The 16,252-nt window shown below is 49.6% G+C and overlaps 1 protein-coding gene across 2 annotated transcripts; it reads left to right on the top strand.

Moving 5' to 3' along the window:
- Positions 1–5,363: 5,363 nt before the first annotated feature.
- LOC149851734 (kelch-like protein 25) lies at positions 5,364–15,368 on the top strand. Of its 2 annotated transcripts, XM_090030429.1 has the most exons (4): positions 5,364–7,463; positions 7,997–8,075; positions 10,694–10,921; positions 12,973–15,368. In XM_090030429.1, the coding sequence occupies exons 1-4, from the start codon at positions 7,409–7,411 to the stop codon at positions 14,369–14,371; spliced, it is 1,761 nt and encodes a 586-aa protein (XP_089886555.1). In that variant the 5' UTR covers positions 5,364–7,408; the 3' UTR covers positions 14,372–15,368. The 2 variants fall into 2 exon arrangements, with proteins under 2 accessions (XP_089886555.1, XP_089886556.1); XM_090030430.1 differs by lacking the exon at positions 10,694–10,921.
- The last annotated feature ends 884 nt before the right edge of the window (positions 15,369–16,252 follow it).

The following is a 16,252-nucleotide window of genomic DNA, read 5'->3' as shown; positions in this document are numbered from 1 at the left end:
GGTTGGGCAAGGGGGGGCTTTGGCTCTTCTGAGCCTGGAGCAGAAGGACTTCCTCGACACTTGTGGTCTTCCATCCCCCTGAGTTACCCAGGGTTATGCCCAGTGTCACCAACAGCTCCCCCCTTTGAGAATACTCAACAAAGTTTTGGCTGAGTTTTCTCATATTCTGAAGACAAAAAGTAATTGAGTGTTTGAGGATTGGAATCTTCAATGCAAGGGTATAATGAGGCGCTCGGGGAGGGGGATGCACAGACTTTGTGCAGGAGGGCGTTACAGCACGCAAATAAGAGGAGAGTAATTAAACACAACACAACACTGGTGATCAGGAAGTGAAGGATGTCCACTCCTAGGCCTCCGAGGTTGGGCAACCAGCTCCAGAGAGAATCAAAGACAGTGGGTTCACGTTCCTGACTTTTCCAGAGCTCAAAAGCCTGTTCAGCTGACAAAATGTGTTTGTTTATACCTTGGGAATTTTCTGGGACATAAGTACAACATTCGTTCCCAATTAAAGCACATACCCCGCCCTGAGAAGCGAAAACATAATCTAGAGCCTGACAGTTTTGAAGAGATAATGAACGAAGTTGATAACTCTCGGAGTTAAGGCTCTTTTCAATAGCTAAAGTGTCATTGGCAAATTCTGTAAGAAACGCAGAAAGTTGACGATACAGCTTGGCTAACCGGCCCACTCCGTACGCCGGGAGAAACATCATGCCAAGTCTGTCTCGTGATGAATCCAGTTCTTGTGTCCATTGACCTTTGCCGCTGTGTGGGAAACTAGTAGGACAGGGTGAGGTCCTTTCCACTTCTCGTGGAGGGGCTCATCCTTCCAGGTCCGAATGAGCATGGAATCTCCGGCTGTAATGAGTGGACTGGAACATCCAGCGGAAGAGGCTGCAAGTCTTTAGTGTACCTATGGAGAGAAGAAAGAACAGCAGACAGAGAGCACATATACCATGACAAAATATTACATCCTATTTCCCACTCCCCTGCTAGAACCGGCGTCCCGTTCATAGGCCATGCCCTTCCAAACATAATCTCAAAGGGGCTAAGCCCTAATCTTCCATTGGGGAGGGCACGGATACGAAGCAAAGCAAGGGGCAAAGCATCAGGCCATCGCAGAGAGGCCTCCTGGCAGATCTTTGATAGATGACGCTTGAGGGTCTGATTTGTACATTCTACTACACCATTAGCTTGTGGTCGCCATGGAGTATGGAGTTTCCAGGGGATCTGTAAGGCATCTGAGATGTTTTGGATGATCTTTGAAGTGAAATGTGTTCCGTTGTCAGATTCCATCCACTGGGGAAGTCCGAAGCGGGGAATAACTTCCTGGACGAATTTTAGAGCTACAGTCTTGACTGTACAATTGTGACATGGAAAGGCTTCAGGCCATCCGCTGAATTGATGTATTATAACAAGGAGATACTTAAATCCTTGAGTTCAGGGGAACTCAGTAAAGTCTATGTGCCAAACCAGTCCGGGGCCTGGAGTAGGTTCCAAAGTGACTGGAGGTGCTGAGAGACTGGGTCGAGGGTTATTCTTTTGACAAATCGAACAGCTGGCCTGTATTTGGGAGTCCAGAGGTCGAAGTCTAGAGGTTAGAAAATATTTGTTCACCAACTGAGTGAGAGCTTTTTTTCCAGCGTGTGTAGTTTGATGTAGCCGTTGCAACACCAGCTGGGTCAGGCTCTTTGGTAGGAGGATCCTCCCGTCAGTGGAGCAGAGCCATCCCTTCTTTTCTTGGAGAACAAGCTTATTGGCTAGTTCTTTTTCTTCATATGAGTACTGGGGATCCGGGAGCTCCCCCACTGATGGAATGAGGGCATGCATAGGGATGTCAGCAGGCCTCGGCGTCCTCAGGGTGGCAGCAATTTTAGCTTCTCTGTCTGCCCAGGCATTACCCCTGGCTACATCTTGATCCTCTTTCTGATGCGCCTTACAGTGCATTACTGCCACTGCCGAGGGAAGTTGAACAGCTTCCAGGAGTCGGAGAATTTGGGGTCCATACTCACTGGGGAGCCTTGGGCTGTCAGCAGTCCCCTTTGTTTCCATAGGCCAGCATGGGCATGCAGTACTCCAAAAGCATACCTAGAGTCGGTATAGATGTTGACTCGTTTCCCTTTTGACAGTTCTAGCGCCCGGGTCAGGGCTACCAGTTCAGCAAGTTGGACAGATGTTCCGGCGGGCAAACCCTTGGCCTCAACAACATCATAGAGGGTCACAACAGCATAACCTGCCCTCCTTTGCCCTTCTGCAACAATCCTACTGCCATCAGTGTACCACTCACAATCAGCCTTCAGAAGTGGCTGATCCTGTAGGTCTGCACGGCTGGAGTACTGTGCATCTATGATGTCTAAACAATCATGCTCTTGTTCTTCTGTTTCAGGTAAGAGAGTAGCCGGGTTGAGGGAGGGGCAGGGCTGCAGAGTCACTTCAGGGTTCTCCAACAGCTTAGCTTGGTACCGAGCCACCTGAGCCTGGGTGAGCCAGAGACCCCCCTTCGCGTCTAGCAGAGCCTGGACCATATGTGGGGTATACACCTGCACGACTCCTCCCAGCGTTAACTTTTCAGCTTCCTCAAGTATTAGGGCAGTTGCCGCAACTGCTCATAAACACGCTGGCCATCCCTTGGCAACTGGTTCAAGCTGTTTGGAGAAATAAGCAATGGGACGTTCCCACACCCCCCAACAATTGAGTAAGCATTCCCAGAGCCATCCCTTTTCGTTCATGCACATACAATTGGAAAGGTTTAGAAAGGTCCGGTAACCCCAGGGTGGGGGCTTCCATTAGTTTCCTTTTTAGTATGTTAAATGCCTTGTCGGCTTCTGGAGTCCAATAAAAGGGGTCATGGTCTGCCCCTTTCACACAGTCATATAGTGGTTTTGCCCATAGTCCAAATTCAGGGATCCATATTCTGCAAAAACCTGCCATGCTGAGAAACGCCCTGAGCCACTTACGGTTGCTTCGGATAGGAACCTGGCATATAGCCTCCTTTTGTTCACTTGAAAGCTGGCGCTCCCCCTGTCTTATGTGAAATCCCAGGTATCGTACTTCGGGGAGAGCAATTTGAGCTTTATTTCGAGCCACTCGATATCCTCGAAGTCCAATAAAGTTCAGGAGCCTTACAGCGGCGTTAAGGCAAGAGATTAAATCTATGGCAGCAATTAATAAATCATCCACATATTGTAACAAGAGGACTTCATGCTCATTATTCCACTCCTCCAAGTCTTTAGCTAAGGACTGGCCAAAAAGGGTAGGAGAGTCCTTAAATCCCTAGGCTAATACTGTCCAACAAAGTTGTTTCTTAACCCTTTTTCTGTCCTCCCATTCAAAAGAGAATATCTCCTGAGGGGGGGGGTCAGCTGGAATTGTAAAGAAAGCGTCTTTCAAATCAAGAACTGAGAAATGAGTATACTGCCCCCCTATGGAGGCCAGCAAAGTATACGGGTTTGGGACAAGAGGATGAATAGTTTTAACCCGTTCGTTAACTGCCCTTAGATCCTGCCCCAGTCGATATGTGCCATCAGGCTTCAGTACTGGCAAGATAAGAGTGTTCCAGGCTGACTGACACTCTCGCAGTATGGCGTACTTTAGGAAACGGTCTATAGTCTCCTGCAGTCCCTCTCTGGCTTCCTTTTTGATTTGGTACTGCTTGATTCGTACCGGACCTTTTCCCGGCAGTAGTTGGATATTAATGGGGGTTTGATGTGTAGCCTTTCCGGGGACCCCCCTTGCCCACACCAAAGGGTATACCCGGTCTTCCCACTGGTTCCACTCTGGGGGGGCGTTCATAGCTGAGGGTTCAACCGTGAGGGTCATTATCCATGCATTTTCAGGGGGCAATGTGGGGGTTATTTCATCCTGGGTAAAATGCAGTGATGCACCTAATCGACAAAGCAGGTCTCGTCCTAGCAGGGGTGTTGGGCAATCTGGAAGGTAGACCAATTTGTGAGAAAGAGCCCGGTCTCCCAGAGCACATTCTGCAGGAGCATACACTGGGCACTGAGTCTTTTTTCCCGTGGCACTCACCACGGTGAGAGAGTCCGCTACGGGAAGTTGAAGAGGTTGATTTACAGCAGTCCGTGCTGCCCCGGAGTCTATCAAAAAATCAATTTCTGAATTCCCCACCCGCATTTTTACTCGGGGTTCCAGGGTTGGTGTGGTCCGTTTCCCCGACACCCCTACTCCTGTCCTTCCGCCGCCATTACAGGAGTGCAGTCTCTCCCTTTCTCTGGGCATTCATTCTTCCAGTGTCCCTCTCACCAGCATAAGGCACACTGGTTCCGTCCCAGGCGTCTTTCTTGTGGGCCAAGGCGCCCGCACCCACGATCCCTTATACCTCTGCCTCTCCCACCTTCTTGTGGCCTTTCTCTGACTCCAGCCTGTACTGCTGCTACTAGCATTCTAACTTGTCTCCTGTCCTTTTCTCCTTCTCTGAGAGTATACGCCCTGTTTGCAGTTTCCAGGATTTTTGCTACAGACATACCCATTAAGTCTTCCATCTTTTGTAACTTCCTCTTTATATCAGGGGTTGCACGGCTGGTAAAAATACCCTTTATAATTGCCTCCATTGCCTGATCATCAGGGTCTGCACTGGTATTTTGCCGAATGGCATCTCGGATGCGCTGTAGGAATGCAACGGGACTTTCCTTCAGCTCCTATGCTATTTCATACGGCTTTGCCCAGTTATTATGTCAGACAGCCGAGTGCCTGAGCCCATGCATAAGTAGTTCTTTGTAAGAGGTAAGACGGGTATAATCCACAGGGTTGTTAGGGTCCCATCTAGGGTGTGCTAGGGGAACCACATCTGCCGTACCAGGAACATTGACAAGATCCCTTTCATGCCTCCGCTGTGCTTCCTCCCTGGCTTTGGAAATAACTTGATTCCGCTCTACTTCAGATAATAAGGTTCGCATAAGGATATTACAATCATCCCAATCAGGCTTGTGACTAGCTAAACATCCCTCAAAGACAGAGATAAACTTACTCGGGCTAGTTGAAAATTGTCCAGCCTGTGCTTTAAAAGCTGCCAGGTCCACCGGGTTAAAAGGTACATGGGTGTATACTTGCATGGTCTGGGCTGCACGCCCATCTGCCCCAGGCCGGGCTATTACAGTTTCAGTAAGTAAAGGGTAAAATCCCACTGAGGGAGGAATCTCTGGAACCGGGGGCATCTGACCTGTATATGGTGGAGGTGTTAAAGCCGAAGGGGACGCCGACTCTGGCATTACAGTAATGGAGGGGGGAATGCTGAGACTCAGCACTAACAACTACTGATCCTGTCGGAGTCAAATTACACTTCTGCAAAATATCTGTCTTGTTCCATAAAGCCATAAGAACTACTTCACTGTAAGGGGAGATGGCCAGAGCCTGGAATGGGCTCCCCAGAGAGGTGGTGCTCTCATTGCCTTCCCTGGAGGTCTTCAAGAAGAGACTGGATAGGCACCTGGCTGGGGTCTTATGACCCCTCCCACCCCCAGTGCTCATTCCTGCCCATGGCAGGGGGTCGGACTCAATAATCTGTCTAGGTCCCTTCTGACTCATTGATTCTATGATCACCTCTTGGCAAAACTGGTCAACTGCAGTCTCAGGTCCATCACGATCTGCTGGCTGGGGAATTAGCTTCCTGGTCAGACCCAGAGGGTGGTGGTTGATGGAAGTCAATTGTCATGGTTCCCTGTGACCAGTGGGGTTCCCCAAGGTTCTGTCCTTGGACCCATGTTGTTCAACCTCTTCATTAATGATGTGGACATTGGAGTCAGAAGCGGACTGGCCAAGTTCGCCGATGATACCAAACGCTGGGGTAAAGCATCCACACCTGAGGACAGGAGGATGATCCAGGCTGACTTTGACAGGCTCAGGAAATGGCTGGGTGAGAACCTGATGGTGTTTAACACTGAAAAATGCAAGGTTTTCCACCTTGGGAGGAAAAACCTGCAGTATCATTATAGACTTGGCAGTGCTACGCTGGTTAGCCATGGCAGGGGGTCAGACTTGAAGATCTGCTCAGGTCCCTTCCGACCCTACCAACTATAAAACTATGACTTGGGGGTCCTGATTGACCACAAGATGAACATGAGCCTTCAAGGTGATGCTGCAGCTAGTAGAGCAAGCAAAACGCTGGCTTGCATTCATAGATGCTTCTCAAGCAAATCCCGGGACATCATTCTCCCATTGTACACAGACTTGGTGAGGCCGCAGCTGAGAGCCAGTTTTGGCCTCCACAGTTTAAAAAGGATGTGGAGAAGCTTGAGAGAGTCCATGATCAGAGGTCAGGAAAATAGACCTTACGACGACAGGCTGAGAGCTATGGGATTCTTTATCCTGGAAAAGCACAGGCACAGAGGCAATCTGATAGCCACCTGTAAGTTTATCAGGGTGTTCACCAGGATCTGGAGGAATGATTGTTCACCAGAGCTCCCCAAGGGATGACAAGGTTGGACAGTTATAAACTCCTGCAAGACTGTTTCAGGCTGGACATAAGGAAGAATTTCTTCACTGTCCAAGCCCCCAAGGTCTGGAATAGCCTGCCATCGGAGGTGATTCAAGCACCTACATTGAATGCCTTCAGGAGAAATTTGGTTGCTTATATTGCTGGGATCCTATATCTCCAAGCTGACTTCCTGTCCCTTGGGCAGGGGGCTGGACTCTGATCTTCCAAGGTCCCATCCAGCCCTAATGTCTATGAAATCTCTGAACGTTTTCCTTGCAACCACAAAGGACCTGAGGCAGGTGGACAGATTAGAACAGTGATGTTCAACCTTTCTCCCTGGTGGGCCGGGTGGGCAATACCTTGTCCATCCACAAGCCAGATCCTGCCAGTGGTCCCTATCTGGAACTGAGGCCAGCATGGCAAGCACCATCCAGCCACAGGGTGGGATGTGCAGGGCAGCCTACCCACAACCTGGCCCCATAGGGAAAAGGGGGCATGGCTTGGCCCCAGTCCAGCCCCACAGAGAGGGAAGGGTATGTCCCAGCGCTAATCCAGATGCAGGAGCAGAGGCATGGCCCAGCTGTGACTGGCAGTGCGGGACCTGAGGTTTGGGAATTTGGTGGGAGGAAGGGTGATTGCATTAATAGCCACTGCTCCACCACTGCCAAATTTCCATCCTCATGGTGAGCCTGTGGGCCATACGTGATGGCTCCACATGCCACATGTGGCCTGTGGACCAGTGACTGAGCACCCATTGGAAAAAAAAAAAATAGTAGAATCTGGGACCGGGGAGGAAACCATGGTAAATGAGGGAAGCAGAGGAGGCTGGGTGCTACAGTCCTAATGGCACAGCTCATTGCTTATTGCTTTCCTCCAGGGGAAGAGTCTGCCAAGAGTTGCTTCTCAGGTGACATTCAGGTATCTCCAGGCAGGACTGGCTAAGGCTGAGGGTGGCCTGGGCTAGCTGTGGATTTCTTGATGGAAGGTAACACTGAAGATGAACCTCAATCTTTGCAAAGCTGCATGTATCAGGGTAGGTTTGACCTCTTTAGTATGATGGGAAATTGGACTCTTGTTTTCTTTGTAACATTATGGGAATACCCTGGACATTTCAAAAAGGAAGTCTAATGGTGGATTCTACAGGTGACGTGTGGAGACTCATGAGAGGGAAACTAACACCTTGATTCTTTCCTTTCCCTTTACTGTTACTGTGGTCCTGTTGCAAGATGCCAGACTGAGATCCCTAGAAACTGGCGCTCCATGAAGCGTAAGAGCAGGTGAAGTATAGGCCAGCCTTTCTCAGACTGAGCAACACATCCCCTTTGACCTCCAGTGGCCTTTAAGAGGGTACTCAAGAGTAAGAAATAGAGAATAGGGTCTGGAGTGTACTCGTGCGTCTGCTGGACCTGAAACTGAAATTCTGGAGTTTGCCTCTCCATCTACTTTGCTATCCTGAGATAGCTTAGCAATTTCAGGCCCCTCATTGTGGTGGGAGGGAGCGGGGGGAGGCAGCTGTTACTTTTCCCCACAGAAGAAATCTGACCTCTGACTTTTTCTTTTGTTCAGGATTAAAGCAGCTGTACCAGGCCCGTCAGCTCTGTGATGTCACCTTGGTGGCAGAAGGAAAGCACTTCCCATGTCACAGGTGAGTTAGCACTCTGCTGTTCTTGCCCTGCTTGGGTATCCTAGGATTCAGCAGAAGCCATTTACTCAGGAGTGATCTAACAACAAAGTCTAGTGGAGGCAGCCTCATGTCATCAAACTCCTCTGTAGTGACATCTTACCGGTGACTAGTGCATGCTCAAATGTGTGCTTCGTCATTTATAGGTTCATAATTTGTGCAGCAAGCACATAGCTGACAATGCAACAGCTGGGAGCTCCCCACTGCGGGAGATTACAAAAATGGTGTGGGTGCATCATGCATATTGGAAACTACCAAGATCTGATCTAGGCACATGAGTGTTCCTGGAGTAGGAGATAGGGGAGAGATGTGCAGGGGGACTAGGAGAAGGAGCAGGAAGCCAGGGTGAGTAGTGTGGAAGGGAAGGCAGAAGATGGGGGAAGAAAGCAGCATGAGACAAGGCAGGCTTGCTGCAGTCAACATCTCTGATTTTAGCTGAGGTTACCTGCTGTTTCACAATAGGAGAATGAGACAAGTTGCTGGTACATCAGAAGAGAAGGGAGTTGCAGATGGACCTGGTTGCCCTGTGCTGGGGTGGGGAGGTTTGGCAGAGAGTTCAGGTGGCACCTTCCATTCAGAAACGACCAAAAATGAGCACTCCCTTCATTGCAATCAGCTGTTCCTCTCAACAGGCTTCTTTGTTCTGCACTCCAGTTGAACAGTTGCAGAGCATGAAATCTAGTTTGGTGCCCTCCATGCTGTAAGACTGAGACTGCTGCTTTGTCCAGCATGTTCCCTTCAGGTTTACCATAATATTTCAGAGGAGAGGGGGTTGTGGAATAGCTCCAGTGTTCACCTTTTCCTGGGGCTAAAACTGTGAGTGTTCTTGACCCTCTCACTGGTGCTGTCTGTTGGCACTAGATTTATGATCCAGATACCTTGTTCTGGGTGGACCCAAACCCTCAGACTGCCCACAACTTCTCCATTTGATAATAGGAAAATTTTACTGATACACAGCGATAGCAGATAAGAATAATGCAAACAGTTCTATATCTACCAGTCCTGGAGCTGTCACAGGGGGAAGGTACATCTGGCCAGTACACATGCTTCACTCCGAGGTTCTTTCTGGAATGCCAGATGTGAGCAGCCTGGAGGTTGAGGGCCAAGGCTTACCCACCCAGAGATGTGGTGGTGTGGCCTCAGGTTCCCCTTTCAGGGACCGTTTTCTACTCTGATATCCCTTCATTTATATTCTTCCTCCCCTCCGATGATGCTTCATCTCTAGGCATTGTTGATTGGTTTGCCTGTGGTTGTCATACTGTCCATGTTGTGTTTTGTCAGCATGTTCCTTTGTTTCCCAAACCCATCACATGCATACATCTTGATTTGGTCTTTTACCAGTCCCCTAATTTGGTCTACCCAGCAAAACCGGAAATCCCAAGGGCTCTGCAGTTGGGCACTGTGACCTGATGCCAATGTTGTAGAGTCCCTTATCTCTGTTTGGGTACACTCTTCTTGTTATGGAACAGTGTGGTACCTTTCTTCACTTTCCCAGCCTGTGTGCCTGCTGGCTTTAGACACAGTGGGCCTTTGTCACAAACAGGCCTTTGTCACAGTGGGCCTTTGTCACAAACAAGAAACTGTGTCACAGACAGGCTTTTGAAACCAGTTAACCCTTGCCGTTCCCATGGACCATTGTTCTAATGCAATATCTACTTTATCTACAAGCGGATTCCCAAAAGCAAACCTATAAATATCATTTTCTAGCCATCACAGTCCTGCACGCTGCAGTGTGTGAGCGACTGCACAGCTGGGAGAATTTGTTGTTTCAAATCAGTGGTTAAGGATCAATCACGTGAGTAAGAATGGCAGGATTACCCCCTAACGTGTTGGACTGTGCCACTCCATACCTGACACACAGAGTGCTGTGCCCTGCTGTCTGAGGGTGGTAGGTTCAGTTCTATGATGCTGGCTCTGATAGGTGCATAGGGCCTCGAGGAGTTGCTGCAGCACCAGCACACCCAGCCCTACAGGCAGAGAAAGAGATTTATGGTGACAACCACTGACCCTTGCATGTTAAACGAGTGTCTTTAGTGGGAGTCTCTTTTCTTCCAAGCAGATAACTGGGCTCTAGGCTGCAGAGAGGATGTGGTGGGGAGGAGGATGAAGAGGAAAGGAAGTAAGATCAGAGTTGAGGTTGGAGTGGGAATTCCCCCAGGGCTCAAGGGACTGAAGACAAGCTTGATGATTCCATCCCTCTCTGTCTGTTCATCAGCAGCATGCTTGGCTCAGATCTGTCCCTGGGGAGGGGAAGCTGAGCTAATTTTTCTCCATGGGCATTGGAGATGTTGACCTCTTCTTCTCAGGAAAATGCCATAAAGTCACTTGCCATAAGCAGCTAAGGTCATATCCTGAAAATGTCTGTAAGATAGATCCTGTAGCCTCACACTGGCTGACACTGCTCAGGGAAGAGGGTCAGCACTGGATCAGAAGGAAGTGTGTTCCATAATGCTTCACAATCACCATATTGTGCAGCACCCTTCTTTGTTCTCACCGGCCTCTCATCCACGTCCTGAGCAAGCCCAGCACTCCGCTATGGTGAAAGCTGTGGCCTGTCAACCTCACGTGCTGTTTCCCTGCAGGATGCTGTTGGCCTCTGTCAGCCTGTATTTCCGGTCCATGTTCACCAGCAACTTCAGAGAGTCTCGGGATGGGGAGATTGTGCTACAGAGTATGACAACCTCCACCCTTGAAAGTGTGTTGAATTATGTCTACACTGGGGAGATATCGCTTGCTTCAGAGACTGCTGAGGACCTGTTTGTAGCAGCCAGCTGGCTGCAGATCCAGCCGCTGGAGGAGACAGTGAGCAGGTAGCACAGAAGAGCAGGCTTGTCTTACCCTGGGACTCTTTGTATCTCTGACATCTCTGGTGATAAGTTAAAAAGACTCAAGCAGTTCAACCTCATAAAGGGACCTGTAAATACATAGCTCTGTTGCTCCTCAAAACATAGTAAAAGGTATAGGTTTTACTAGGAATTTCATGGGCGTCACTGACTCACCCAAAGACTATTTGGAATCGCACAGTGGTCATGGGGTTAGGATTTGAACCCTCCTGTCCTAGAAACCCCAACCATATGAGCTAAAGGAGAATCTCTGTAGGTGGTGAACAGTATAAAGCCTCTGATACACAGTTAAGCTTTTCTCACCTACTGGTTACTGAGCCCATGTGGGCTCAATGGTTTTATTAATCTGAGTCAGTTGTTTACCACTTGGTCAACTGATGGGGCTCACTGCTGGGTGGCTACTTTAGATCGACATTTCTCAACCCAGAAGTGGATCACAAGAATATTTGAAAGGGTCATGACCATTACAGAAAAATGTGGAAACGCATGGGTTTCTCCTTGCTGTTTGGCAGAGTTCCAGCCTGCAAGGGGCTGCTTGGGGCTGGTGGGAGTGGGAGGAGCATGATCAGATGGGGCACCCCGTGCATCTTTGCATGGATACATACACATAGCAGCCAGGGAGGGAGAGGGGGTATAAACAACGCATTGGGGGTGGCACAAGTGACATGTTGGGGGGTGGAGGGGAGGGGGGACACATGCTCCCCCAGATTTGTGCATCCATAGTGGGCACGGGGCTGCAGCCTGGCCAGACCAGCACGAGCAGGAGCTGCCTCTGCAGCCCAGCAGGCGGGTCCCAGTGTGGGAGAGCAGTGAGACTTGCTGCTGCTGCTGCCACTGTAAACCCCAGACCAGCTGCGGCTCCAGCAGCACAAGGAGTAACAAGGAAGGGTGTCACTGCTCTTACCTCCTCTTGCCGCCAGCCACTTGCATGCCAGGCCACAGCTCTACAATGCTGCCATGGCCTTGTTGCTGCCATCATCACTCCCCTCAGGCTGTGGTTTTACCCTGGAGGGGAGGTGGAGTGAAAGGCAGTACAGGTGGCCTAAGGGGAGTGGTGGTAGCGGCAACTGAGCCTTGATGGTGGGCTAGAGCTGTGGACCAGCAACTGATGGCAGGAGGAGGTGAGGGTAGTGTGCCGCCCCCAACACATCCATTACTCCTTGCACTGCTGGCGATACAGCTGTTGCAAGGTTAATGGCGGCAGCAGCAATCAGTCTTGCCACCCCACTTCAGTCCTCCCCATTAGGACCCACCAGCTGCAGCCCCGTGCCCACTATGGGAGCACAAATCTGGGGAGACATGGTCTCCACCATGCCCCACACCTTCCCCTGTCCCACACACTGGGGGCAAGGGGTGGCAGAAGATCAGGAGTAAGGGGTACCAGCAGGGCTGGGGGGATGTGGGGCTGTGGGTTGGGAATGAGGGGTGCTGGGTGGGGGGGGCTGTAGGTCAGGAGTGAGGGGCACTGACAGAGCAAGGGGACTGTGTTCTACTTAAAGTATTTACTGGGTTGGGACTGGCCATCTGATGTTTACAAATGGGTCCTGGTACAAAAACGGTTGAGAACCACTGCTTTAAATGCCACTCAACTGAGCACTCCTGAGCCTGTGCATTACTTGTACAAAGCTCTTCAGTCACCAGTTTTTGGTCCTGTTTGTCCCTCCTTTCTCTAACACTTTCTATAATTGCAGGCTGCACCTTCAGTGTTTACCATCCTTGTTAGCAAACTCATGAGCTTGTGAGGTCATTGTCCATCTTTTTATCTATAGGAACACAACAGTTGCCTCATTCAGTCAGACCTGAGCTCCATCTCATCCGGTATTTTAGCTCTTACATTGACCAATACTTTAAGATTCAAAGTGCAGAAAGCTGCACAAACATGGGATAAATTCACACTCCTACAAAGATCTCATCTTGTGCCCTAGTAGCTGAATTGGTTTAAGACTAGTATTTGACGTTTAGATGCACTTTCCAGCATGCTTTTCCTGGTGTTCATCGTTCTGTTCTGTTTCTGCCAGGTTCCTTCAAGAGAATATTTCCACAGAGAACTGCTTCAGGCTTTGTGCATTGGCTGACATCCACAACCACCAGGCTCTGCTTTTTGTAGCCACGCACTATATCATGCAGGAGTTTGAACGCCTCTCTGAGGAGGAAGACTTTCTGCATTTGGATGCCAGCATTTTGAGCCGTATCATCTCCTCGGACAAGCTGACAGTTGCTTCAGAACTGGTCGTCTGCCGGGCTGTGCAGCGCTGGGTGAAATTTCAGCCTGCCCAGCGTCTTCCACAACAGGACAAGCTGATGGGACACGTCCGCTTTCACCTTATGAGTGATGCGGAGTTGGCTGAGGTTGCCCATTGTGCAGATGTTGAGATCCCCAGGAGGCAGCTGACAGGGGAGGATGGGCAGTGGGTAAATGGGGGACCCAGACAGGGCATGTATGAAGAGTGCATTGTCTGCATGACAACAGAAACATGGGATGATGACTGTGTTCCACGCTCAGTGTGTAGTACCAGCATTATATGTTTTGACCCTAAAACAGAAACCTTTGATAGCCTGCCGCCTTTAAAATACGTGAGTTCTTCACGCTGTACAGCTGTGGAACATAAGCTCTATGTATCTGGAGGCTACACAGCTGGAGCCTTAAATGGTTTGTCTTGTTCGGACGCTCTATACGAGTACAATGTTCTTACTGGTAAGTGGACGCAGCTCCCTTCCATGTCTAAATGCCGTTCAGGCCATACCTTTCTTGCCTGTAACCAGAAGCTCTATGCAGTGGGAGGCCATCGGACAATGGCATTTGATGTTTCTGGGGAGTGCTTTGACTTGGTGCAGAATTCATGGTCTCTGATTGCTGACATGCCATTTCATCTGGTCAGTGTTGCCTCTGCGGTGCTCAAGGCCAAATTATACCTAATAGGTGAACAGGGCTATGGGTATTCTGGTTGTGTTTCATCTCAGGGTTTTCTGATCTATGATACTAATTTGAATAGGTGGACAGAAAGGGTTCTCGGTACTGATCTCTGGAGCATGACTGCTATCACAATGGATAATGGGATATACCTTGTTGGTATGCAAACAAATGACTTGTGGAGTGATGCAGCTCTTTTTGATGGAAACAAGTGTGTTTTCCTCAGCGAGGATGGCAACGTGTGCCTCGACAGAATCCCAAAGTTCCCGATCGACGTTGCCAGCCCTGGTGGTGTTCAGTGGCAGGGCAGGATCTATGTGTTGGGAGGTGAAGGAGCAGATGACATCTTTAACCCTTGTAATGGTATTTACCATTGGGCCCCCGGTGAGTCCAACTGGACTCTCTGCCCAAGAACTCTCCCTTTTGATAATGAAGAACGCTATGCCTTTGGAAATGTGACCCTAAAGAGACCCAAGAAAATCCTCTCTCTTAAAAGACATAGGTAGCCTTGAGGGCTTTGTTGGCAGGTACTTAGTGTCTGTCTGCATTGCAGGTTGCAGCGCTCTATGGATTTTCCACAAACTGTGTGAGCATGTATACTCACTCACTAGAGTCTACACAGTTTATAGCACATGTGAGAATGAAGCCTTTTGTCATAAGGCTGGCAGTGAACCAGCAGTTACGCGAACCCAGTGGGCTTTGCATGAGTGGAAAACCCGAAGTGCAGCTGGAGATAGGCAAATGATAAGTGATGTTGAATCACAGGATGCAAGTGTAAGTGAGAAACAGGAGCAGCCAGTCAGGTGATTGCAGGGGTACAAGCAACTGCAGACCTGTGTTTTTGAGGAAAAATGTGCAACTGATGATCCTAAGTATGACATGCAGTAATGCCATAGCAACTAAGTGACAAAAGTGAAGAAGTGAAGTAAATGGATAATTAACCTATGAAATATAGAAGCCATGCAGTCAGTGGGGTGTGGAAGTGGCAGAGGTGGACCATCGCAAATATTCAGATGAAGCAAACCTTAAAGCAACTCCACTTGCTAAACCTCCCAGCACCATGTTGTGGAGGAGAGCAGGCACCAGGATGTCGCTCACGGTCTCATGGATTGCTAGAGCTGGAAGGACTCTGTGGAGGTCTCTAGCTCAACCCCCTGCTCCAGGCAGGGTCACCCCTGTCTCAGCCCGTGCTGCCAAGAGTTTGTCAAACCTGCTCTTCGAGACACCCAGTGACAGGGATGCCACAGCTGCTCTTGGTGATGTCCTGAAGTGGTTCAAATAAGGAGTACCCCACGCAGCAGGACCTGACCTGTCAGGAGACCCTACCAAGCATTTCAGCCCCATGCCTTAACCACACAGCCACAGCTCCCTGACTGGCCGGTCTTGGGTTGCTCCCAAGGAATTCTGTAATTAATGTGAATGCTGGGCATTCGGTACTGCTTTCCTCTCTTCTAATCATGTCTGCTGTGTTTTCTGCTGGTGTATTGAATAAAGCATGTTCTCTAACCTCCTCCTTGTGGCCCTCAGTGCAATGACATGCTCTGCTGTAACAACTGCACTGGGAGGTGACATGTTAAATCTTAGTTGCCTTAACTTGAGCAAGGACCTAAGGGAGCTCTCACCCAGTGAAGAAACCAAGGCCAGCTCTTCACACCCTGGCTCCAAAACAAGCAGCAGCATAGCCATATTCGCATGACCCTGCTCCCGCACTGACCACCCCTTCCACAAAGCAGAGCTAGGACATACCTGAAGCAGCACTGCAGACAAAGCTGTGCCAGTTGCAGCTGGCAGGCACTGCCTTCCCGTGTATAGCCTGTAGTTGCTTTGTGAGGCTTGCTAGAGCCTTCTTGCTGCATGACTGCTGCTTATATCCCCTGCAAGAACCGCCTGCCTATATTCTGGAGCCCAAGTCCACAATGTGTGAAGAACGGATTAATCTCATGAGAGCTGTTTCTGCTTCCTTTTGGAGACTAAAGGAAGCTTCCAGGGACCCCCTTCTCACTGAGATGTGAAATTTGTGGTGGGGATTTAGTCTCAGGCTATGGCATTGTGTATATTTCATGGTCAGTCACTGGCACCTGTGTGCTTTGAAACCATTTAGTTTTGATGCAGCCTCCTTCCGCTGCCAGTCACCTTCTCCCCAGCTCAGTGAAGAGCAGGATTAAGGTGGCAACTGTATTCACTCCTCAGCTGCATCTGGCTGAAAAAACCTGTATTCCCTTTCAGCTGTGCCTGTTCCAGGTACTGGTGCTTCCATGACGGCTTGCATCCCACCTTGCAGTCCCACAGCTGCCTATCTGCTCCAGGTTCGTGTGCTCTCTTGGACTCTAGGTCTTTGCTTTGGGAATCATTGCTCTTCGGTTCTGGAAGAAGCTGGTAACAGTAAC

Source organism: Crocodylus siamensis, unplaced genomic scaffold (assembly GCF_052110815.1).
Source record: "Crocodylus siamensis isolate JL-2025a unplaced genomic scaffold, ASM5211081v1 HiC_scaffold_307, whole genome shotgun sequence".
Taxonomy (NCBI): Eukaryota; Metazoa; Chordata; order Crocodylia; family Crocodylidae; genus Crocodylus; species Crocodylus siamensis.
Note: the sequence above shows the minus strand (reverse complement) of the source record. Positions and strands in the feature narration are given on the sequence as shown.

What these genes read in the sequence shown, in the direction of transcription:
- LOC149851734 (XM_090030429.1), top strand. Translation starts at nt 7,409, where the DNA reads ATGGAAGGTAACACTGAAGATGAACCTCAATCTTTGCAAAGCTGCATG. An exon ending in GCAAAGCTGCATGTATCAGG is followed by an intron (nt 7,464 to 7,996) that starts GTAGGTTTGACC and finishes TCTTTTGTTCAG; the next exon opens with GATTAAAGCAGCTGTACCAG. An exon ending in CTGGAGGAGACAGTGAGCAG is followed by an intron (nt 10,922 to 12,972) that starts GTAGCACAGAAG and finishes TGTTTCTGCCAG; the next exon opens with GTTCCTTCAAGAGAATATTT.